This window comes from Phoxinus phoxinus, assembly GCF_949152265.1.
Source record: "Phoxinus phoxinus genome assembly, chromosome: 19".
In the NCBI taxonomy this organism is placed as follows: domain Eukaryota; kingdom Metazoa; phylum Chordata; class Actinopteri; order Cypriniformes; family Leuciscidae; genus Phoxinus; species Phoxinus phoxinus.
In genome coordinates this window covers 23,035,381-23,061,660 of record NC_136894.1, presented here as the reverse complement: position 1 = coordinate 23,061,660, position 26,280 = coordinate 23,035,381, and the positions used below count along the sequence as shown (strand labels likewise).

Genomic DNA, 26,280 nt, shown 5'->3' with positions numbered 1-26,280 from the left:
GAAAAGAAAAATACTATTTTTAGACTGTTTAAACTAGTTAGATAACAAAAGTTAGCAGTAGGCCTACATGTTTTTTTAATATAAAAAAAATGGAAAAAAAATGCAAACAAATATATTTGAATAATAACTTATTATAGGCTAATTCATTATTTATGTAGTAGGGCATTGAAACGAAACCTTCAGAGACTCAATTTCCCAGAATCCCGTGCGCTCGGTCCGTCTGAAAATTTGTCCGGGTTTTAGCGTGTGCACTACAGTACAAGCTTATTTCCTGTTACTATCAACGTTAGATTTTGGTTTTATTAAAGACGTTTGTCCTCAAACTGAATGTACTGTTTCTTTGGAATATAATTTTTAAGAAATATGGCTTCACCGAATTGCTCATTGAAGGTAAACAGAGAGTTGCTGGATCCCAGTTTTGAAAGTTACAGGCTTTCCCTGGACTCTATTCCTACTTACAATGTAGAACTGGATGCAGGTGAGAAAAACATTTATTTGACCTGTTATAGTCTGATTTTATTAATTGTATAAGTGTTTATATACCAAATGCATATACCAAAAGGCTTTTGTTAACTGCACTGTGAGCTGTATTGTCATTATAACAGTCCTTATAAACAACATACAGATAAAGCAGCTCTACAACATGTGCAGTGCTCTTTATGAACTACCAGATGTGTGCATCTTTGTTATGATCTTAAAGTGAGCCCAAAGCTGTGTTTAGGGCACATGACAAATGTTTTGGGATGCCTTTTCCAAGTCTGCTGCATCAGTTATGCGTTTTTTTCTTTCAGCTGTGGCTGAGGTTAAACTGAAAGACAGTCAGTACACCCTGGACCATGTGAGAGCATTTGGTATGTACAACTACCTTCATATAGATCCCTGGTACGAAGACAGCGTCTACTTTGTTGACAACAAGGGCCGGGTTCTCAATCTAACAGTCACATTGGTGAGTCTCTTATTGTCATTTCTGAAATATGGAGTATAAGGGCGCCTACATATTTTGATTAACTTATATTTCCACCCCGGAGCACATACTCCGCAAACTTCCGAGGATGCCACTGGATGACTTAAAATTATGTAATTATGTAATTCCCCTCAACGACTTATTTTTATTGAAAAACATCACAATCTTGAATCTTATAGCATCACAGAATGCATCATGTTTTCAAACGAATTCGAGCACGATTCAGACCCTGACAATGTTAACAAACAAGAGGATCGTGCAGAACAGATTTCATGCACAGACTTTGCTAGCACGGATTTCACAGGATGTTTCAGAGTGGTGATTTTTTGTAATTTTCTTATACATTATATATAATGTTATCCACCATTTAATTGTGATATTTGTCGAAAAACTAAGGTAATACAAACAGTAATCGATCACAAAACCATGGTTAATTTTCCTAAGGAGCGGTGAACCGTCGTACAAAAGAAACCGAAAACAAGCCGTCTTCCATAAAATGTGCAGCGCACAGATAAACATTGGGGTTATAATGTTCAGGAAAAGTGTTTCAAATAAATTTTAACCACTCTTAAGTTCGTCAGCCTTAGGAAGGTCAAACAAATGAGTTTTGGAAACAGGGTGGGAAAAAAACAGTGTCTCTGACATAGCGACAACACTGTCTTCTCTAATGCAGCTCAATCAGGCCTCGTCCCCTTTTTTGTGTATTCCGTGGGCGTGAATTATTTAAATGAGTAACATTGTGACTTCATAAGATCTAGAAAAAACGCGTTGTAGTCCAAAAAAGTCGTTCGTTGTAGTTCTTGGAAAGTGGATTCTGTTAAGTAAAATATCTCCCTTTTGGAGTGGAGCTGTAGATCTTTTTTATGCTCAAACAGCTAAATTACACACTAAATAAAGTGGAAAAAGTGGAAAAGCATAATAGGACCCCTTTAATTTCAACACAGTTTCTGTTAATAAAAAAGTTTGAAAACAAGCAATGGGGTCATAATTACAGCTAGGGATGGGCAACGATTAATCGCGATTAATTGCATCCAAAATAAAAGTTTGTGTTTACATAATATATGTGTACTGTGTATCATTTATTTAAAAATACACACACATGCATGTATATATTTAAGAAATATTTGCATGTACTGTTTATATATTTATTTATATATAATTTATTTTATATATAATTATTTTTATATATAGGTGCATGTGTGTGTATTTATATATACAAAATAATTATACACAGTACACACACATATATTATGTAAACATAAACTTTTATTTTGGATGCGATTAATCATTGCCCCTAATTACAGCAGAGTACAAGGTGAAAAATCTTAGCCAATATGGAGGGCCTTTCGATTATTGTGTTGAAAAATGGGGGGCTTTTGAGTTAAAAGGTTGACAAACACAGTTCTACATGTATGTACTATACAGTACCGGTATATGTTTTGAACCAGGGGATGCAGCGGGTGCTTCTCAACTGGAAAGCTGTGTCCTAGTAAGGCTCCATATCTCATCACCAAGCTTTGTCAAAGGATGTCTCAACTTGAAGGGTCGTTTCATTCTAGCATTTAATCCTGAGGAGCACTTAAGGCTAATGCAAATGCAAAACCACAATGGAGCCTTCTGATTGAGAAGCATCCAGCATGTAGTTTTAGACTGTTTCTTTATTTTCTTCTACCAGCAGAGGGCGTTCATGGTTTATAGTTGTGTCAAAGTAGACGTTTTTATCAAATCTTGAGTTTACCAGTATATTAAAAAATAAAACTTATTATATTGTTCATTATTTTACTCATTTGCTTTATTAAAACCAGAGTCATCTTATCAATCATAGAAAGCAGTTTATAGTGCTCAGCTCACAGTGTATAATGAAAATCTAGGGATGTGCGGTATTTCCACATTGGTTATCGTCCAGTATTATTGATTATTGGTATTGGATATTTAATTGTGTTTATTTTTTGTGTGTGTTTATATTTAAATGTTCATTCACATCTGTTTTAGCTTACCTTCTCCTAAAAAAAAAATATCTTTATGAACGAATTTATTAAGACTGTGAAATGTGCAATTCTTGTTCCTGCATGTTGTCATGCCTAAATTTACTTGTATTATTTAAAAGGATTTTCACTTTTTTATTGTCTGAAGTTTGATTTCAGAATTACTTTCTCAAAGGAATCAAACAATTGCTTATTAAGTTAACATTCACAAAATGCATAATATAATTTAAAATTCACAAATGCATAAGTGCAGTGTGTTTTGTTCTGAGCAAGTTTTAAATAATATGCTGATGATTTGAATGTAATTTATGTCATTCTTGCAACTGACATGCTGGGTTAAGAAATTACTCGTTATGAAATGTGCCAGTTGCGCTATAATTACAGCGAACATACTGCAATTATCTCTCCTTGGGGACTGTTTGTATTCTCTCAAAGGTATAGACGGGGGCATTTTACCTCTGGGAAAGAAGTGAAAACTGAGATGGATCTGTTTGAAGCTCCATGGCAACCAAAGGCCAATTGCTGCCCAATTCTTTGGAAAAATATAGCTACTTTATAGAGAGTGTAATTGATGATTATTAAGTTAATTGTAATCCTTTTCAAATAGCTGCCTTTGAAGTTCAGGAACATGCAGACTTGGATGTATGACACTTGTTAGTTTTACTTCTTAATACTTTCATTGGCTGTTTAAACATTTTTGGCTGGAGGTTGATTCAATAAGCCCTTGTAAAGAAAATGATCGTAGAGAGATGGTGGATCGTCGTGGTACACAAAACAAGTTCTTTCACATTAGGGGTTGAATTTATGTTAACTTTGGATTTGCTGGCTTGCTTAGTGCTTTATTAGTTTAGTTTTAATCATCTGAACCGGTAACCAGAAAAGTGGACATACCCTTTACGGATTGATCCATTGATGTTCCTACCTCACTGTAATTGTATTTCCATTTGCATTGTGCACCAAAATACATGCACAGATTAATCATGTCTATATAAAAAATATCCCTTTTAGTGGACAGCACTTGGGTATGGAAGCTTGTTTCTGCCACAGAATAAAAATGAACTTTTTTCAGAATTGGCAGTTATAAAGTCAGAATTGTGAGATATAGGCTAAACTCGCAATTGCAAGAAAAATTGTCAGAATTGCGAGTTTATATCTCACAATTTGGACTTTGTTACTGGCAATTCTGACTCTTTTTTTTTCTCTCTTGCAACTCTGATTCTAACTCGCAACTGTGAGTTTATATCTCGCAATTCTGACATAAATACCGGTAGTCAGAATTGCGAGATGTAAACTCGCAGTTGTGAAATAAAAAGGTGCAATTATCTTTTAATTTGTTTTATTCCATGGCAGAAACAAACTTCCGGTTTCATATGGAATTCCCAAGCTGCTAAAATAATAAATAAATGCATAAATAAATATACTTATACTTTTTAAATACATAAATATACAAAGAAATAAAAAAAAAACTGAAATAAATTAGTTGTATATGTATATACATATACTTATGTGTAATGTATAATTGTATTTTTCACTTTTTTTCTTCTTTTCTTTTTTGCATGAATCGTGGGTTAATCTGGAGCAAAGATGAAGTGAAATGCCTAATTGAAATCTGGTCTGGCAAACTCAGTTTGTAACTAATTTAAGTACCGTAACTAATTTTCTCGCATATGACTTTTATTAACAAACTTCTGCCCGTTTAGAAATGTTTCCTTGTGAAAGTGAACCGAACCCAAAAGAGATTGCAACATTGTAACAATTTTAGGTCTAAAAATGCCCTCAGACTTCTGTTCCCTACGGTGACGAGGCGGTCTAGGTGTGGTTTTCAGAGACAGCATAATTGACAGGTGTCCATCTACTATTTTCCCAGGACACAGCCTTGGGCAAACCTCGTGAGATGTTCCTTTTTGATTCGGACCCAAGCTTGTGTGAGGGGGAGCAGTTGTGTGCTTCCCTGAGCCTGACCTCCGCGACTTGGGCCGCACTGTCCGATGGAACCGGAAAGTTGATTCTTTTGCGCACCAGCAAGAGGGGAGAGAGTTCACATCTTAAATGGGAGGTGGGGGAAAGTCGACCAGTATTTTTACTTAACAGTTACATTTCTCACTCATCAAAATATTCGTTTTTCATTGTTGGTTTGAGATTGATTGAGGGTTTAATTCATTTGTACATTTTTACTCCCAGCCCATGTTCAGTGAGCGTCTAGGAGAGCCGTTCATCATCGTTCACAGCCTGGCTCACGTGCGCTCTCATGTTCACACCATTGAAGTGCTGCTTCTGAGAGTCCAGAAAGATCCATCTGATCCCAAAGGCAGCGGTTTCTCAATCTCACTGGAGTGGATCACTGTGGACAACTCTGTTGGGGAGGAAGAGAGTGAGTGTCTCCCTGTTGTTCAGCTCAAATTATTTCAGCTCTTATTTAAAAACAGGAACTGCATATACTTTATACTTCTTTATTACCAACAGTTAAATATATGTTCATTTAAATTTAAAGCATTTTCAAGGACCTTTTTGGACATCATTGTATATAATGACATTATATATGGAAATATACACTACCATTCAAAGGTTTGAGGTTGGTAATTCTATAATGCTCATCATGGCTGGCTGCATTGATATGATCACAAACACAGCAATATTGTGAAATATTACAAGTTTAAATAACACTTTTTTAATTTTAATATACAGTATTTATGTCATTTATTCCTGTGATACAAAGCTGAATTTTCAGCAGCGATTACTCCAGTCTTCAGTTACATGATCCTTCAGAAATCATTCTAATGTGCTGATATTTGGTGATCAAGACAAGAGACATTTCTTATAATTATCGAAATTTAAAAAAATATTTTTTTTATGGAAACCACGACATTTTCTTTTCTAGAATTCTTTCAAAGTAAATATATAAATGTCTGTACTGTCACATTTGATTAATTTAATGCATCCTTGCTAAATAAAATTATGAATTCCTTTCAAAAAATCGTAATGTCCTCAAATTTCTGAACTTTTAGCTAGCTGTATAAATTAAAGATATCATTTTAGGTTGGAGGTGCTGAAAAAACAGAAGAAAAAAATGACAACACAGCTAGTAAAGTGCTTTCTTTCTCACAGGTGAGGAGAGGAAGTATGGTATGAGGAAGAGGAGGATGATGAAGGGCAAGTCTGTCCCAAACTTTGCTGCACTGGAGCCTCAGGGTAAAGGAGTCGTTGTAGCCTCAGAGAAGCCATTCACTTTTACTGAGGTGGACGGTCTTCCCATTGAAGAACCACCTGCTGAGAAGATGGAAGTGGAAACCTCAGGTGAGAACCAACTGTCAGGAAAACAGAAGGTCATATTGCAATAAACATTACATTCGGATAGACAAAACAATCTTAAATAGTCCCAGGAACTTCTAGAAAGTTAAGTTTCACCACCGCTCTAGGTTGCACTTTGACAGAATCCTGAAAGCCTGCAAGAAAAGACATTTGAAGTAGTCACCAATCCAACTAGAAACTCTCAAGTGCTGCAGTCTTGAGGTAGTGCACTTACATAGAATCAAGAATCAGAGGCTTTTTGTATCCATAGAAACATCAGAAAGAATCATTCAAATAGAATTCCTCAAATAGACTATGAGGAGGACTGGAGAGGACCATGCGCTTCTGTACTGCTGTGGTCATCAGTTTGGTTTATTTTTCTATTTTGGAAAAAGTTTATGTAAAGTAGGCCGATTTGTTTTATGTAAATATAGGGCAGCTGCATGACACATTGGAACAAAATATATTTCAATTATTTTCTATGTGACAGAATGAGGTGATTAATAAATAGCAAGTTTTCGTGCTACAATATCATATATTGAATCCTGTCATGACAAGCAGTTCATGTTTATTTATATATTCTGTGATGAAATTGGTCTGGCATTTTGAATTAACTAGCACCTCGTTTTCATTATCATTTGACATTTTCTTTATGCCAGCGAGTGCTAATTGCAAATATTGCTTTATTAGTGGTGCTCGGACTTGGACGGTAGAGTCCCCTCCGGTCCAATATTTGTTTATTTCCTCATTTAAAAAACAAGAGTTTTTGTGTGTTTGAATTCTTCCTTTCTAGCAATCCTAAAATAGTCAATGATTGAATTCACCAAAAGCTTTCAACAAAAATTCCAAACATATCGATAGGTAATTATCTTATTATCCTCTTATGCTCATTTCCTGTTTTTCCCTCTAACACCTGTATTATTAGTCATCTGAAAACCTGCGAGAGAGGGAACTTTTAAAAGGCCATTTGTTTCCTGTGCTCCCTTTGAGCTTTTTTTTGTTCCTGTGACATAAAGGAGTGATCTCGCTTCATCCTCTTCCTCTTTCTCTCTCTCATTTTAAGAGGCTGAGAGTTCTGAGAGACTCCATTGGTAGATGGATAACATGGAGGTGCATTAGCTTTTCAGAAAGAGAGGTCGACCTTCCTTAGCCACAAAAGACTATTAATGGTCACACGCACACCAGACAGTAATACTCTGTTGATGGTGTGTTGATTCAAGGGTATATATATATTTAAGTATATGCTGTAATCAGAGGGTGGGGAGAATCAATGTAGTGTGAATTAGAAGTATTTTTGAAGAAGACAAAATCTTTACCATTTTGGCAAATATTAATCATCATTTAAATCTCTCTCTCACACACACACACACACTTTTACATTTATCCATGGAACACAAATTAAAACAATGAAAGTCCCCCCCCCCTTTTTTTGGGGGGGGGGGGGGGGTGAAATAGATTAGCTTAGATATTCTTTAAAAATCGTGGATTGTTATGGGGTTGAGTAAATGATGACATAATGTTTTTTATTTATTATTCCGAAAAATTTACCCTTTTTTTTATTTTTGTTTTTCTTTTTGTTTTAGTTTTTTGCACCAAAACATCATGATTTAGTGTCATTTTCACCTTCTTTACCCCTTAGAATTAAGACTTTTATTTTATACATGACCGTTATTGTGATTAATTAACCCCTTCAATGGTCACATGGTGACATGAAAACATGGACAGACAGACATGACTATAAATGGACCATATTTTTACAGTATTTTACATTTAGCCGCAAAGTTTACTTGTATCAGTAATTAAATCAATAATCACATTTCCTATGACCATTTTCGCAATTTCTATTTCTGTAGGATTGTAAAGATTATACAGTTTTTGACTTCCAGTATGTAACTTACCTCTATTGTGAGTGAATAACCTTTTTTGCAGATCTACTGACATTGGCGATTGCATTGTAGGTCATCGGTGTAAAATAAGCTGCTGAATATTCATGTGGGCAGATACATGTACTCATGGTTGTGACGTCACAACTAATATTTCTTAAAGCTAGATTGTGTAGGATTTTCTCCCATCTAGCGTTGAAATTGTATGAGACTACCAACTGAATATTACTTTCTAGCCCCTCCCATTCCGAGGGCGTTTTATCTCCTACGGTGGCCGTATTATTTCAAATCTGCCGGCAGTCGCGAGTAATCTCCCCCTCGCATTCGTCACGGTGCCACTGAGTGTAAAAACGCGAAAAGCAAAGCTTGAATTTCCGGTTATGTCCCTCTTTGGCTAATGTATTTTCAAGATGGATGCGCAACATGGCTTCCGCCATTCGAGCAGCTCACCCATATGTATAATAAATGCCAGAATCTACGCTTACGAGAATACTTTATTAGTTGGAAGAAGTAATTATACAATAATGAGCACATATCATTTTGAAAGAACAAAGTGTTTTTTGCTAAGGATCAACTTACAAAAATTACACAGTGTAGCTTTAAAAAGCCATTTTTGCTTTTTGGATTTGGGGGAGAGTTTTGCATCATGTCTACATAGACATCAAACTCTTATTTCAAAAGAGCAAATCCTTTTTTTCAATGATATGTCCCCTTTATACACACGGAATCAGAGTGATTTAGCAGTGTCACGGAACATCTTTGCCCTTCTCTTCATTATCCTGTTTTGCTCAGCAAGATTCTGGTTGAGGCGCAAGTTGACTAGACCTGCAACAAAAGAAGATAATGAGCATACAGCTCTCAGTCCTCATCGCACTCTAAAGCAGCATTATGGCTTGAGAAAATTGTTCCAATTTCAGTAATAAGGTTTTGCCAGCACAGCTAAGACTGTGCGTGGGTGAGACTCCGACCCTTATTTCCTCATCCACCTCTCTTTTTACCTTCGGCTTCTGATTAAGAGATCAACTACCACAAACTTTTGTGAGGAATTCAGTAAGAATGAATTTGAGCCTGCACCTATTTGAGTGTTGTATATTAGCACTTGCGGTATTCCATCACTCGATTCACTAGTTAAAATGAGAAACATGGCCAAATATCTGTGCCGAATGCAGTTTGCATTGTGCGATTCTCTGTGCAGCATCAATCCATCACTGTGACACAAACACCTGAATCAGCTCTTTAAAATGCTAAGTGTGCTCAATCTGAATGCCAGTGATCAATAGAAATGTACACAATCATATTCTCATGCTTATATCTCTCTCAAGGCTGCATTTATTTGATCAAAAATACGGTACAAACTTTAATATTGTGATTTGTGAAGTATTAGTTCTATTTAAAACAACTGTTTTCTATAATACATTTTACCATGTAATTTATTCCAGTGATGGCGAAGCTGAATTCTCAGATGCCATTAGTGTCAATTGATCCTTCAGGTATCATTGTAATATACTGATTTGGTGTTCAAGTAATATTTATTATTATTATCAATGTTGAAAACAGCTGCTTAATGTTTTGTGGATTTTTTTAGGATTCATTGATGAATAGAAAGTTCAAAAGAACAGCATTTATTTGAATTAGACATATTTAGTCATTTTTTATCAATTCAATGCATCTTTGCTAAATTAAAGTATTAATTTCTTTAAAAATAAGTAGTTTCTGTAAAAGTACTGGTTTGCCACATTGTCCTGAGAATACCTCCTAAATTTGCTGGCAGCGCTACCTACTGGTTAAAACTATATTGCAAAACCTTATAAAACCACCACCAGAGGTGCCATAACCAAACAAATCTAGTTAACGTTACAGGTTTTGTGCCACATGTGTATTTGTCTCCTGTCATTTCTGCTTGCAGCTATAACTCTGGAAAAGCAGAACATGTAATTGTTGAGAATTGCTTCGGTTTTCATCCAGCGTGTCGAATTACAAATTTGTCAATTAGCTCTTACTTTTATCTGTAGTGATCTTTGGTACACCATTACTAGAGTCCACCCAGGAGATGATGGGGGGTTTGAGCTCTAACTACTAGGCTTCACCATGTACTCTTACAGATCCAAATCCAAATATAAGAATTCGTATGTTCTTTATATTTAAGTGTTTGTTGCTGTACAGTCACTACATCATCAGAACTCAACAGCATGTAGAAAAAGCTTTTTCTTCCAATTATGTTCGATTTTCTCCACTAAAGGGCACACAGATTTCTTACTTCCATTGCTAAATAAAGGCACACATTGACACAGAATGTCATGTATATACAGGTTTTATTTGTCATCCTTTGCAGTAGTCACAGTGACCTAGAATTCTCCGAACTCATACTTTGTATTACGCACAATCACATAGTTCACCATAGTTTAATGATGTTTGATAGACAATGGAATTGAACAGACAAGGCTGCATAACAAAACCAGCTGAGGCTCATTATTTTCAAAGTTGTTGTTTTATTACTTGCAGAGTTGTTTATACTCATATATCCTCAGATATACTAAGATATACTCAGAAAATCTTTGTCTGTAGTGTTTCTTGCCTGGTTTAGCAAAGAATCATGTGAAAGTCTATCAGTTATCTGTGAAATTTAGTTATGCATTCATCCATAAACATCTGCTTTGTATCAGGTGTCACTTCTTCCATTGTTCCCATCATAGATCCCATCTACTTCTGGCAGCAAACAGAAGAGGATGTGACGGTTTGTTTGCGTTTACCTGAAGGCACCACCAAAGATGACATCCACTTCAAGCTCACCGTTGATTTTCTACGCGTCAAAGTAGGAGATGCACCGCTGCTGGATGGGCAACTGTTTGCTCCTGTAGATCCTGAGGCCAGCACTTGGACCATTCAAGATGATAAGAGGTAAAAAGATTCTGACAGTAGCTGGTGCAACAAATTGTTGGTTTGTTAAAGGAAAAAAGAAAAAGTAGCCTGTGTGACTCATGCGCTGAATTACAGGTCATCTAAAGCCATTCAAAAGTTTTGTGTGAGGAACAGACGAGAATAACTTTAGAATGAAATATTCCCTTGTAGCTCTCAAATCTCATATCCACAATAATTTTATATAGTCAGCTAACATAGATGAGATTTTGTCAAAATTGCAAAAAAAAAGTGATTGTATTGGAAGTTTCCGTAAGCAAAAACAAAACAAAAACGTTGTAATTAAACTTTTGTAAAGGATAAAAAACAAACTTTTAAACAAAATTATAAAGTAACTTAAAGGGTTTGTTTACCCAAAAATGAAAACTCTGTCATCATTTACTCACCCTCATGTCATTCCAACCCCGTAAGACTTTGGTTCGTCTTTGAAACACAAATTAAGATATTTTTTATGAAATCTGAGAGATTTCTGACCCTCTATTGACGGTCCGCGCAACTACCACTTTGTCGCTTCAAAAAGTTCCACAAGAGATCATAAAACTGATCCATATGAATTGGTTTAGTCCAAATTGGCTTAAGAGACACGGTAACTTTATATGATGAACAGATTGAATTTTCATATGGATTAGTTTTATTTGTAGACTTTTAGAAGTGACAAAGTGGTAGTTGTGTAGACTGTCAATGGAGAGACAGAAATCTCTCAGATTAAATATCTTAATTTGTGTTTCGAAGATGAATTAAAGTCTTATGGGTTTGGAACAACAGTAATTGATGAAAGAATTTTCATTTTTGAGTCAACTAACCTTTTAATATAAGTTAGTAATATAATATAATATAAGCTCACGCATGCAAGAAATTGTAACAACAAATTTATAATCACTTTCCATGATTTATTAATCTGTGGCTGTGTTTATGAATTATTTTTAGTTCAATTTTGGCAATGCTTTATTAATTTGTTCCCTTATTTTAGGTAAATCGTGGCCACGTTGTACTTATTTTTTTACAAATTAAATAAGTAGTGGAAACAAATTCTTAATTTGTGGCGCAATATCTTGTTTTGTTTTTTGTCTGCATGTCATCTGTGGGTCTCTGTGATAAATATTATTTCTGGAAAAATCTTAACCGACTAGACAAAATTCGTAATGTCGTATGGACTACTTTTATGTCTTTATTTGGAGATGGACAGTCCTTGGTCACTATTTGGGAGAAAGCAGCCTGGACATTCTGCTAAGCATCTTCCTTTGTGTTCCACTGAAGAAAGAAAGTGGTCGTAATGACTTGAGGGTGAAATAAAGGATTTCTTGAAAGTAGTGGCCAACTTGAGAAATGTTACTAAAGCTTATAAAGTTTCACATTATGTCTTGACAAAGGCTAAATATATTGTGGATATGCACAAGAGGATTCTGGCAAATGTTGAGCTGAAGCAACGCATATGGAGAACAACCGCCCACATTGTTGTATGTTTATGAGAGGTGTGAGTTGTCACTGTGCCTCCGTACACATTCATTACATGTATCAAGAATTGAAAGGTTTTAACAACTAGTCATTTCTCAAAAACACGATTAGAGCGTTAGTTGTTCATCGGATTTGAATTTCCACATCCGTCCCTTCATCCGCTGTCCCTTCCTCTCTCTAATAAACATCATCTCACGTCTCGTTCACTCACCACCTCCTCCGGAGACACAAACAACCCCTCCACCCACATTGTTCTCTGTCCTCTCGTCTATGTTTCCAGATCCTTGATTTTAATAAGAGGCCCCTGATGGCCCCTCGTGTGCTCTTGAGTGTGTGAGAAGGACTCCGTCTAGGTTTTGATTTGAGTGTTTATACGTGCGTTTATGTTTTCTCTGTCCGTTGTTTTTACAGTCAATGTAAAAGTAATTTGCATTTGTATGGGAACCCAAAGCGGCCTTTGTTTGAGGCATATAAAATATAATGGAATATATGAAAGGAATCATTTGTATCAGATGCAATTAAATAGATTGGAAATATTCCATACTTAATAGTACTTGTACACCGAGTTCAAAGGGAAAAGCAAGTCCTTTATGAATGACTGAATTATCAACACCAAAATGTGTTTTTATTCAGTCATCTATGTAATAGGAAATCATTTAAACTTCATCCAGAAGGTTTCATTTTGCTTAGGTTTTTTTGTGATGCACAATGAAAAGATGTTTGATCATGTTTATCTGGAATTATTTGGGTTTTTTGTGTGTGTAGTTTGGAGGTCAGTCTACAGAAGCGAAGTGAAGGTCCACTCTGGTCCGAAGTGGTTCTGGGGAACCGGAGAGGAGAGTATCTAATGAATGACGAACAAAAATCACAGCTCCAGCAGAAACTCTCGTATCTCACTGCTGAAGACCTGGTCAGTTTCTTTTAATAACTTTTAAAACCGATTTTATTGGGGCAAAAGTTGTGGGACTATGGTTGTTAATTTTTGGAAATTGTTTATTTAAAAAATTGTACACAATACATTATAAAATAGTTTTTTATTTAGCTTCCTGTTTAGATTTATCATAAATTTAAATGTGATTTAAAGGGGTCATGACATGACATGGTTTTAACTTATAAAGTTATAATGTTATGTTAATGAAGTATTTTGCACAAAAAAACATAAATACAAAATGTTTATTTTATTTTTCAACCTTCATTCTGATCTTCTGTCTGAAATCCCCCGTTTTTAAGGGACGGCAGTAAACTGCCACTGTTATGACTGGCTAACGTCATGGCATAAGACACAGTATCAACACCCACTTGCTATTGCATGTGAGAAAGTGTTTTGAAAACATTATCCATATAAAACCATCACTTACAAAGCATTATGACATCATTCATTAATGGATTGTGATGCCGCTGCTGTCAGATCCAATAATGACTTTCATACATATGACTTTTGAAACTCTCCATTACACTGTCCCTCACTGACAAAACAAAATGCTCCGAACAAACATATAATCCTTCAACACGATCCGGGACGCCATAAAAACAAACCATCACTTGTTTCCAATGCTGGGATCCTTCTGAAGTCTGTACAGAGACACAAACAATATGTTTAAACCATCTGTATGCTGTATGCAGTGTAGACAGTGTCAGTGATTATAATGGGTTCTATTTGCTTTTGACACGACGCTCGCATCCAATATAAACAAATATCAGTCGTTAAGTGACTTAAGTGTCTGCGTTTTAAGCCATTAAACTTGCAGAATGCTTTAATGGTAGAAATGCCTATTATATGTCAAAATATCAAGGCTAATATGATTTCAAGTGTCATGACCCTTTTAGAATTTAAATGACAATAAAATGTATGCATAAAAGATATTTGAAAAGTGGCGAAAATAAATCATGAAGGCATTGGGAAAAGTTTCAAAAATGTTAGTATTTGTTTCTGATTTGACTTCATAGAATCCAAACCCAGAGAAGGACAAGCCCCCTTGCAATGCCCAGGACCTGGAGGACTGTGACATGTTTCCGGAGGACAGCTCTACACTGATGCGCTTTGATGGTGCCACTCTGAAGCCCACCCATGTGGTAAGGCCACAGACATACAATAGATGGGTTTCGGACGAAAAAAAAATAAGAATAATAACTTTTACACTTTTAAAGACAGGCCTACTGTGAGTTTAGAGGTTGTCATTCGATGGTATACCCTTTTGCTGAATCTATCTGTTCATATTATTCAACCAATTTTTTAACAGGTGAATTTATGGTCGAAAAACATTACTGTACAGAAATTTCCGCTAATCAGAGTCAATACACACTCTAAAAAATGCTGGGTTGTTTCAACGAGTCGGTTTCCCCTCGCTCTCAAAATAAATATTTAATAATTAAATAGTTGTATATATTTACATTTTGCAATAAATGTAAAATATATTATTTATACAGAAATAATAAACTTTAAATGAGTAGTTTTATATTTCTCCATCCATTTTTATTCATTTATTTGCTTTTAGTGGTTCATGGGATTGGAGTTCTTTCCCTCAAAAAAAAGCCATTAAGTACATTAGGTCTTGCACAGTGTCTTTTTTTTTTTTTTTTTTTTGCTTAAACTCAAAGTTTCAATGTTGTGATTCTCCTCGTAGCTAGTTGGTTTGGTTTATTGCTTATAACAGTTTAACAAAGACTTTAAAATATCTCTATGGGAGAAATGAATGGAAAAAATACTTGAATGAAACCAACACAGCTGAAAAAGTGGGCAGGCACTGTTGCGGTCTATAGGCTGGTAGAATGGCAATTAGCATCGGGGGGAGGGCTTCAAAGTCCAGATGTTGTCTGTGATTTTTCAGGTATATTTCGCATGATCATTTTAGGTGTGAATAATTGTCCAGAGACCATAGTTGCACTGCTGTTATTTTTATTCCTCTCAACCAGTAAAACCAACAAGTACCATATGACAACTTTTTGTACATGTTGAGGTCTATGCATGTTTTGATATCAAACCTTAATTTAAACAGCATGGCACAGTGTGGGAAAACTACATTTAATTTCATTAACATATTCGTTATTAGCTTAAGTTGAGCATTAAGCATCTTTATATTGGAAGATCTATGAATTTATTATGGACCCCCGACATGTTGGTGACCTGAGCGACCACCTATATCACCTACATGACCAGTTGGCTCTGCTTTAGAAAATTGCGGCAGTAGTTTAAAAAAAAGAAAAAGAAAAACATAATCAGGCGTGATTGTAAAGATTTCATTGCTTTCAGATCAATGTGTAAATTGCTACTGACCTAACGCAGCTGTTATTTTGTGCAAGTTCCCATAAGAGGCTCGTGATGTGCTTTAAGAGAGTGCGAGTACAAAAGCGCAATATTGATTTTTCTCTCCTGGCATCTTGTGCTTTAAGTAACATTCCTGCACTTGATGGTTCGGCACAATCTAGCGCTACTGTCTCTGTGACATGTAATCAGGGGATCAGTCACCTAAAAGTGAAGTGGCTGAAAGCATTTCAATAGGTCTTTTGTGCCAGAAATCTCATTTAATCGCAAGAAATAATTTTCCCTTCTTAACTCCTCAAATAATGGCTTTTATTATTGGTACAGCTGTGATTATCAAGTCAAGTGACTCTAGTTGTTTAGTATATGGATTGAGTATACTGTACATATTCATACAAGACAGACTGAAAGCATAATTACACCTGATTATGAATAGTTAGTAAATGATATCGCTTTTGAAACTCAGTTCAAGTTCTTTAGTCTTTAATACATGAAATAATACTAGGAGAGTTGATTGCATAAATTATTTTGATAAACTTGGATGCTGGATCCAAAATTAGCTGTATTTGGCATAATTTAAATATAATTATTATTATTATCCATTAATTATCACCATCTTCTGCCTTTGTAACTCAATAAAGGTCTTCTCATCCTACATTTCACTTTTGCCTGTACATGCAGTGCATTTTGTAAAGGCTTTCAAATGTGTTTTTTTTTTTCTTTTTGCCATAGAATAAAATTCCCAGTAGCCCCTCCTCCCTCCTCTCTCCCTCTCACTTGCATGGATGCAGTGAAAAACACTGACCTTTTCCTGAGTGCACTCTCTCACAGATTGCCAAGCCGCCTCTCTCCAGGTTCTGAGGAGAGCCGTTCCCATGTCGACCTCTTCAGAGATTTCAGATTGCATGTTTTGTTTCCCCTTAGTGGGTGCTGGAGGCAGACCTGAAAGAACTTGTATTTCTTTTTGTGTTCCTGAAGAGTCGCATCTCTTTAGAGACACACACTCATCTTTCAACTGAAGCCATGCCAGCAGCAAGTAAAGGAGAGGGTTTGACATTTACTGTATATCTGAATGACGTGTATCTCAAGAGCTCATCACCACCATTTGAGAGGAGCTTTTCCGTTAAACATAAACAGAAAAATGCTTGAGATGCAGTGATGGATGGTTATTTTGATATTTGAGATGAGGTCTGTAGTAAATGAACGATTAACCCATCAGCTGTCACTTGAATATCAATATTTTTTTTAAACCTGTATGACTTTAGTTTGTGGAACAAAACTTTTTCAACTTTTTTTTTTTCAAATAGTTTTGGACCTTAGAGACTTTCATAAAATTTTGTTTGTGTTACACAGAAATTATTTTTTTTGGGAATGATGCTAATTAAAGGGGTGGTAAAGTATGATTTCACTTTTCTAACTTTAGTTAGTGTGTAATGTTGCTGTTTGAGCAAAAACAACATCTGCAAAGTTACAACGCTCAAAGTTCAAAGCAAAGGAAGATATTTGCTTTTAAAGAAAAGGACTACAACAAACACGACATTCCTCCGGGTTAGTGACATCAGCAACCCTAAAATGTACATAAACCCCGCCCCCGGGAACACGCAGTCCACGTTGAGAAGAGGAAAAGTTGTTGTATAAGAGTAGATTAGTGAGTCAGCTCAAACTTTAGCATCTATCTTTTCACATGCAATAGAAAGTCACTCTGTGTGCATCTCACAACAGTTCCTATACGAGCGATTTATAGATTATCATGACAGAATATCCTAATTGAAGATAGTTAACTCCACATCAGCAACATAAATTCATCTAACCATTCAGAGACGTCCTGTTGCATTCTACATGTTGTCACTTCTTCTTGAGTCTCTCTATCTTTGTCTGACTCCGTTTTAACATTAAAGGCAGAACAGTTTCTGTCATTTTAGTGTGTCTGCGTGAGGTAATCGCAGCTGCTAACACACATGAGCTCTTGAAACCCCGCCCTCTGCAGCAGCTCATTTGCATTTAAAGGGCCAGGCACAAAACGGTGCGTTTTTGAAACCCTCAAAAAGTGACAACTTTAACATGCTATATAAAAATATCTGTGGGGTATTTTGTGCTAAAACTTCACACACACTTTGGGGACATCAGAGATTTATTTTACATCTTGTGGAAATGGCATTTTACCACCCCTTTAAAAATTTTGGGCGAACCATTCATTCATTATTTTAAAGACTAATTTGTATCATCAAAATGTAATATTTTTTTCAGTGATGTATTAATCATTTACTAAGGCTGGGCATTGACACAAACTCTTCACGATTCAATTCGAGTAACAAGCCAGCATTAGTATATCAATTTCGATTTACTGATGTCGTAAACTATACAGGAAACCCCAGTTGGTACATCACTATAATATTAAATGTTACAATTACCTGATTTAATTACTTAATTATTAAACATTTAAATGGTGGCCATTTAAATTGGATTTATTCAAACATAGGCCTACATTAATTGAAGAACAGGTTAGGTAGAAATACAACAAATATGCAATCTAGTGCAAAACTTATTTATCAAAGTTAATTTTTCTAGCTGACTAATACGTTTTTGGACATTGAATGTTTTTTCTGAGGTAAATCTAACATTACGCGACAGTGTTATAACAAGCTGTTTCATTGACGTATCTCCGCGGTTGAAACACATGATCTATATGTATAACAAGTGGTTCCCTACATTATTACAGGAAGGCGTTACAGTAATCACATTGTTTTCAATACGATTTATTTGCACAAACATCCAAAGCGTGCACCCAGAAAAGCTGCGTCTCAGACAGCATGTGAATAGCCAATTTAATCGAGTTTGCTTTCATGTCTTCTTGTGCTTGAACAGACAAATTCACAGAAAATGATGTCAAAATGCCCCTTTAGGCAAGTATCCTTGTGAAACATAGTCGGTTATGTCTTAATTGAATGTAAAGACTTAAAAAGAAAATGCGTGTGTAACAGTGTGTTGGATTCATGCAGCTCTTAAAGTGGCAGCAGCCTAATAAACCGACTGCTGTCTTTGCTAGAGATGCACCGATCGACCGGCCAGGGACCGGAATCGCCAGATTTTCCGCATGATCGGCCCGGACCGGTGACCGGCCGGTCAGTTTCACGTCTCTCCGATTCCGAACTGGTCCGTGTTGTTGCCATGGCGGCACAGGCAATAACGTCAGCTGCACTTTCTCACTTCTCTCCAACAGCGAAGTGACACACACCCGCCTCCTTTTGCTCACTATTCTTATTTGCTCTGGTTAAATAGTGCTTGTATTTTGCATAATTTCCGTGCTCACACCAAAAGCATGCGCACCACTGATCGATGTAAGAGGAGCGCACAAGCCGCTTCTCAGTCTCAAACAGCTTGTGAGTCGCAAGTATCAAATGAGTGGCTTATTGTGCTTAAACAGTCAAATACAAACCGTACAAAATGATGTCAAAATGTCCGTCTTGGCGAGTATTAAACACCGTTAAACACAGTCAGTTTGAAACCTAAGTTGAGAAAGATAACACAAGTTGTGTAACAGTATATTGGATCCGTGCATAAGCTCTTAAAGTGACAGCAGCCGAATATTCCTTCTGCTCTCTGTCATGTTAATAAAAAAGCAACAGACAAAGAAAATCACGCTCTGCGCTTGTTTGAATAACTTTTGTAACTAAAGCATTAATCTTTATGTACATTTTACAATAAAGACTATCCAGTGTTATTTTACAGTTGGTTACTTTAATTTCTGTAGTATTTCTTAACTGAATATACGGTACACCACCTGAAAAACTTAAAGCTGTGATTATTTCTATCTCTCTTTCTTCTCTCTTTCTTCTATTGCATTTATTTGAGCTGTTGTTATAATTTGTTTATTTGTTATTTTATTGCTATCTTTTTACGGGGGCGGCAGTGGTTCAGTGGTTCATGTAGTTTGTCTACAAACCGAAAGGTTGGTGGTTCAATCCCCGGTTCCACCTGACCAAGTGTCGAGGTGTCCATGAGCAAGACACCTAACCCCAGCTGCTCCCGACGAGCTGGATGGCGCCTTGCATGGCTGACACCGCTGTCGGTGTATGAATGAGTGAGTGAATGGGTGAATGTGAGGCTATGTAAAGCGCTTTGGTGGCCATTGGGTCTGTGAAAGCGCTATATAAATGCAGTCCATTTACCATTTACCATTTTTTACTATTTTTTTTTATGAAAATAAAATTTTGCATTGAAAAGTAGATTTTTGTTTATGTATGCTGTCAATTATAGTTTTTTTAAAGAAAATCGGAATCCGCAAAAATTGGTATCGGCAGGTCACACTTACAAAAAAAAAATTGGAAATCGGAATCGGCCAAGGAAATTGCAATCTGTGCATCTCTAGTCTTTGTCCTCAATGTTAATCTAATAGAGAAAATCACTCACTGCTCTTGTCTGGTTGAGCCCTGCTGGAGCAGCTCTAAATATTCACTGTGCTATTAAAATAAAAATTTGAATTTGATAGAGCAATAATATGAACAGGGAAAGTAACAGTAGCCTACAATATATTTTAACAGGCACAATTAGGCATAAAAATAACTGAAAGAAATGTCTGTTTGCTAAGTCAACTAATTTGATTCATATTTTTTTGGTTTCTCTGCTCAATATTTAAAAAATTTTTTGAAATGCATATATCGGTACTCTGTGTTGGTAAGCAGAGCTGGGTAGATTACTTACAAATTGTAATCGGTTACTGATTCCAAATTACATGACAATTTTAGTTAGTAATGTAATCCATTACATTACATATTTAAGGTAATGTATTCTTTCTGACTACTTTTGGATTACTTTTAGATTACTCTTGACCTAACGTGTTTATCACATTGATTTGAGTACAATGATATTGTACCATATTGATATAAAAATACAAAGAGAAAGAAAATATATTCCATTCTTTGTAATCAACAACATGAAGTGCAGGAACCGTATGTAAGATTGTGGCCAAAACTGGTACTGCAATCACTTTCGAATTACTGTAGAGCGTTGTTTCCCCTCCCCCTCCCCCCTGACTCGAGGTTGCCAGATAGGCTGCAGGATCCAGCAGGAACGTAGGCTGCTACAAGGAGCTTCCAATGGCAAGTGACAAATCCTTGTTTTATTTCGGACTTTGACTATGTATTTCGGAATTATAACGAGGTCTTTTAGGTTTCTTAACTTTTAAAATACATTTTTTATCCTACTAGAGTTAGGCTAGGTTAGAGCAGACTAGAGCAGAGCTGGCAGCCCGGATGCCGAAACACTACTGACTTCGTGATAGATATGGTGGAGGGTGGCGCATCAGGCCAAAACACAACATGACAACATCAACATCAGTTGAGGGCTGCAACTTCACTTTTAAATGACAATATCCTGGCCGGACTACTGTTGTTAGTGATATAAGTATTTGAAATGAACATGATTTCTTAATGTCTACTGACATATCAGGGCCATTTTATGATTAATTGAAATACATTTCTTACATACGGTTCCTTTAAATATTACATTATGTCAAGGTTACCCAGACTAGGGTTCAGGATGGAACTGCAGGGGTGTGAGTTTCATGAAAAGCTATTAAGTAATTAAGTCATAAACATTTTAAATTAAAATAATTAATTTTTAAATAAACAATAAAAATAAAACACTACTAAATAATATGATTTTTTACATGTCATGTGACCATTAACTGACATCAGTGAACCGTGAACTTATTATTATTATTATTATTTATTATATTTTTATTGTCTTAAATCTCAGGGGGTACTTCAAGTAAATATATTAGGTCAAAGAAATGTCAGCTAACAAGAAAGTTGGGGAATCACTGCATTATGCAAATATGAAATGATGTGAAATTTTTTTACATTTTAATGTATTTAATAGACAAAAGCCTTCCAAAGACATTAATGCATGTTTAAATGACTCACTGAAACTAAGTGATAATTGAAATAATAAATGTGTAATCAGGACTTGATTAGATATGCAATGTTAAGAAAACACTTGTTACAAGTGAAAGGATTACTGTACGTAAATCCAGTGATCAAATGCTGTGGGTCTCAGTTTGCAGTGGCTAGTCTGTTTGTGCAAGTCCACAAACCTGGAAGACCTTCTGAACGAATGCAAGCACTAGGTGTATAAAAGAAAATGTAAAAGATATAGAGAGAATCAGTCAATTATTAATATTTGACTGCCATTGTGAGAATAACATGTAAGAATTAAGAATTTGAAAGCTGAGATGTTGTTTCAGAAGTAACAAAGCATATTGGATTTATTTTTAGATGAGAGGCATGTTACAACGTTTTGTTCATTTATCAACTGAAAACAGCATAGACTGAAAATATTGATTCTTGGGATTTAAGAATCGATATCAGTACTTCAAAATGAGAAAAGATTAAAATCCATAAATAAATATATTTTTACCCAACCCTATGATTTACTGTTGCTAATTCTGCTGCTTAAAAATGTTACGCCAAGCTAAAGTTAATCAGCTGCCTGACATGAAATGTTTAGAATTTTTTGTGGTGGGGTCAGTGTAAATATGTGCATGCCAAGCTGGCAAGCAGAAAAAAAAAATCTTTATTGTTCAGCTCTTCACAACCACTGCGTTCATGAATTAAACATGAGACTGTGTGATGTTCTTGTGAAGCAGTTCTGGCACAGCCAGGTGTCCATTTGTGGAGAGCCATAAACATTTCGACCTCTCACCGAGAGACCAAACAGTAGCAAGTGTGACTCTGAACATGATGAAACGGAGGTTTTAAGGGCCTTTATTTTAAGACGTGTTTCATTATATGACTTCCTGTTCTCTTTGTGTGCTGCTGGTGACGGCATAAACGTGTACATCATGGGGCTTTGCTCTCATAAACAATTCAGGGAAACATTACAGAATACGCTCATAATTGCAGTGTCTGGAGTGGTTGGCTTTGTGTGTGACTTTTTATCAAATGAGTGGAGACAGTAGATAACTAGAACGTAAGTGACTTAAGCTCTCTTTACAATTTTTTTTCCAAAAGGCAGCAACATTATGATTTTAAGAAACCTCATTTTGGTCATATTAAATGTTAGGATATTTTGCACTTCACACAATTCATAAATACGTCTTTCCTCTGTTTGCTTGTCTTTGTGATGTATTTATATGAAGTATATTTTAGTTCTTGTGTTCTCGGTTTTCATTTCTTGTTTTGTTTCTGTTTCCAGCCTTAGGTATTCAATTATGCCCTTGTTTGTTTCCATGGTTATGGATTAATTTCCACCTGTTCCTTGTTCAGTTCCTCCTCCTCCTCTCATAGTATTTATAGACGCATGTTTTGAGTTCTCAGATTTCAGTGCTCGTTCATTCTACAACAGTGGTTTGTTTTTTCTTTTTTTCCTAGTTTTCTGGTGCAGGATCCTGAGTTCCTTGTGTTAAAAAATAAAAAGGACAGAATGCAAATAGTCTCTCTACGCTCCTTGCTTGCCACCACCACTGTCACAATATGAAATTCATTATTTTAAAGGACAAGTTCGGTATTTTACACTTAAAGCCCTGTTTTCAGATCGTTTCTGATGAAATAGAACGGTTAAGATTGAAATTTGTACACATGCTGCTGGCCCGAGAATTTTCGGTTTTTGTGGTAACCAGTGATTATAGTTTATAAAGTTATAATTATTTATATTTTTCTTACAAAAATGCATCGCTTCGCTTCAAAAGGCCTTTATTAACCGTCTGGAGCCGTATGGATTACTTTTATGATGGATGGATGCGCTTTTTGGAGATTCAAAAACTCGGGCACTATTCAATGCCATTACAATGCTGGAAAGAGCCAGAATATTATTTAATACAAATAATATTGTGTTGTGAACACCATTGTGTTCGGCTGAAAAAGAGTCCTTGAGGGTGAGTAAATGATATAATTTTCATTTTTGGGTGAACTTTTCCTTTTAAGATGAAATTGCTACATAAGTGTCCAAAGTGAAGTAAAATCTTCCAAAACTTCAGAAGTTGCTGCTTTGTGTGACAGAATGGCTGCTTATTTAGAGGTTGATGTTTCATTAGGATGCTGCCTTAGAAGGCAGTTTTCTGTGAATGCAGGAGAGCTCAAGGCAGCTTACTTTGGTTAAAATAGAGCACGCACTGTTAATTTTGAAATACAAGGACATAACATTCATTTCTCATTTAAACTCTAATCTCTGGATGCCAAAACCAAATAATTACTACTTTTGACATCCAAATAATTCTTGTTGTTTCATCACTCATTCCTTTTCCACATTGATAAATATCAGCAATTAAACTAATTCCAGACTAAATCTGAACAGGTTTCTGGAGGTAATTTAGCAGCATTTTATGTCCGAATGAAAGTGTTGGCAATTTTAAGAGGCATTTGAGCATATGAATCTGTCACCACTTGTGAATAGCGACCGTCACATATTTGCTTTGAATTTAATGTGCAGTTAGACTAGTGAGCAAAGCAAGATGAGATTTCAAAAATTGCTTGTTGGCAGCTAGCATTCATCAAATGGATTTTAGGACAAGTGTAAAATCAGAGGTACGATCACTTGAGAATTGAAGTCGTGACGCTTATCATTTTCAGTACAACATGAAGACTGTTGTGATTCATAACTAGAGAGGCATTTTACATCATGGCCGTGACTATAGTGATTGACTTACAGCTGCCACCATCTTGCATTGCTGTTGTTTACTCTTGATGGTTCAATCCTGCTGTCGTTTCAGATGGGCGCCTCATAATGGGATCTTTTTATGAGAATATGTATGAAAATCTTTTTCTTTCTCATTTCATTTTCTGCTAGAGTGACAGCATAATAGACAGACAGTACAATGAATAATTGAGAATTTAATATCCATTCATATCCATTCTGCTTGCCAGCCTTCATTTCTACTAAGATATTATCATAAGAGGCAACAGCACAGAGAATATTGAGAGGGGTTTTAACAGCAAGGTATAGACAAAATTGGTCATTTTACAAATGCTTTAACAGTGACAATGTTGTAGATCATTTAAATTTGTACATAATGCAAAAAATGATCTAGACCAATTTATCAAATAATTAATTGGAACACATCTGATTATTTTTTTCCTTTTGTTAAAAAGTTTGTGGTCAATATATATTTTTTTATCTTTATCTTTTTATCTCTAATATCTTTGTTCAGCAAGGATGCGTTAAATTTATCAAAATTGACTGTAAAGAGAAATTAAAGTTGTCCTTTTTAACTTTGTGTTCAACCAAGTATCCAAAATAAACATGGTTTCCGCACAAAAAATGTAGTTTTCAACATTGATAATAAATAATAATAAATGTTTTTTTTTTTTTTTTTGCAGAAAATTGCCATATTATAATGATTTCTGAAGGATCATGTGACTGAAGACTGGAGTAATGATGCTGAAAACTCAGCTTTGCCATCACACGAATAAATTACGTTTTTAAAAATATTTTGTAAGAATTTTTAAGAAATGGGTTATTTACCCTTTTAATAATATTTCCCAATATTACTGTTTTAATGTATTTTTGATCAAATAAATTCTGCCTTGGTGAGCATAAGAGACTTCTTTCAAACACATCTTACCAACCCCAGACTTTTAAATGGTAGTGTTTTTAAAGAGTGTGTTTAGTGAATTTGATACACAGATCATTTTGAATTATTTACATGCCTTTTCTTGACCTTTAGGTGAGCCTAGGAAGCCACCAGTTCCTTTTCTCCGTGCATATTGACCCCTCTGAGATGCCCGCGTTCTGCTTACGGCACGATGTCGACGCGCTGCTCTGGCAGACTCGTACAAACCAGGACAACAATATATGGGAGCACATTTCTACTTTTAACGCACTCGGTAAGACAAGCTGTTTGTGAACACTGTGAAATGTCTTAAAAGCTCTTAAACTTCCTTCTGATAGTTTTTAATGTCTAATTGGACAGTGAGATGATGTTTTGCTCTAAAATTGTTCTTCTAAATCTTCATTCTTTCATCTTATCCCACGTTTAGGTTATGTTCAGGCTTCAAAACGTGATAAAAAGTTTGCGACCTGTGCCCCCAACTTCTCCTACGCAGCTCTTTGCGAGTGCCTCAGGCGCGTCTTCATTTACCGTCAGCCTTTGCCGGTCGACACGGTGCTCTTCAACCGGAAACAGGGTCGGCAGGTCGGGCAGGTCGCCAAACAACAGGTAGCCAACCTGGACACCAATGACCCCGTACTTGGATTCAGGGCCACTAATGAGAGACTCTTTGTCCTGACTGCCAACAACCTGTTTGTGCTGAAAGTGAACAATTGAGATTCTCCAGTATCTCTGCTGGATGAATTGACACTTCTGCTCCAGGGTTGGTGTACATTCAACTTATCCAGTACACCACTGTCTTATTTCAGGACTGAGTTGGTATGAAATTCTGTGTTTTTGTGTGTTAGTACTTGTCTTTACATACAGTATAGAATATTACGCTCATATGCTCCTCCAGAGACACAATCTAGAGCACAAATGTTACATTGCATTCCATTTAGAATGTACAGATACATCAAATAAATAAGCATCTGTAAGACCCTGTC

At 35.8% G+C, this 26,280-nt stretch overlaps 1 protein-coding gene across 1 annotated transcript; it reads left to right on the top strand.

The window, feature by feature from the left end:
• The first annotated feature begins 164 nt into the window (after nucleotides 1-164).
• nudcd1 (NudC domain containing 1) lies at nucleotides 165-26,280 on the top strand. Its single transcript, XM_079591065.1, has 10 exons — nucleotides 165-478; nucleotides 792-946; nucleotides 4,817-5,005; nucleotides 5,131-5,320; nucleotides 6,055-6,243; nucleotides 10,814-11,018; nucleotides 13,257-13,401; nucleotides 14,439-14,564; nucleotides 25,412-25,571; nucleotides 25,725-26,280. The coding sequence occupies exons 1-10, from the start codon at nucleotides 364-366 to the stop codon at nucleotides 26,009-26,011; spliced, it is 1,761 nt and encodes a 586-aa protein (XP_079447191.1). The 5' UTR covers nucleotides 165-363; the 3' UTR covers nucleotides 26,012-26,280.

Bases quoted from the DNA above. Each gene is read 5' to 3' on its own strand.
- nudcd1 (XM_079591065.1), top strand. From the start codon at position 364: ATGGCTTCACCGAATTGCTCATTGAAGGTAAACAGAGAGTTGCTGGAT. The intron at 5,321-6,054 runs GTGAGTGTCTCC...TCTTTCTCACAG, and splicing joins CTCTGTTGGGGAGGAAGAGA to GTGAGGAGAGGAAGTATGGT. The intron at 11,019-13,256 runs GTAAAAAGATTC...TTGTGTGTGTAG, and splicing joins ACCATTCAAGATGATAAGAG to TTTGGAGGTCAGTCTACAGA.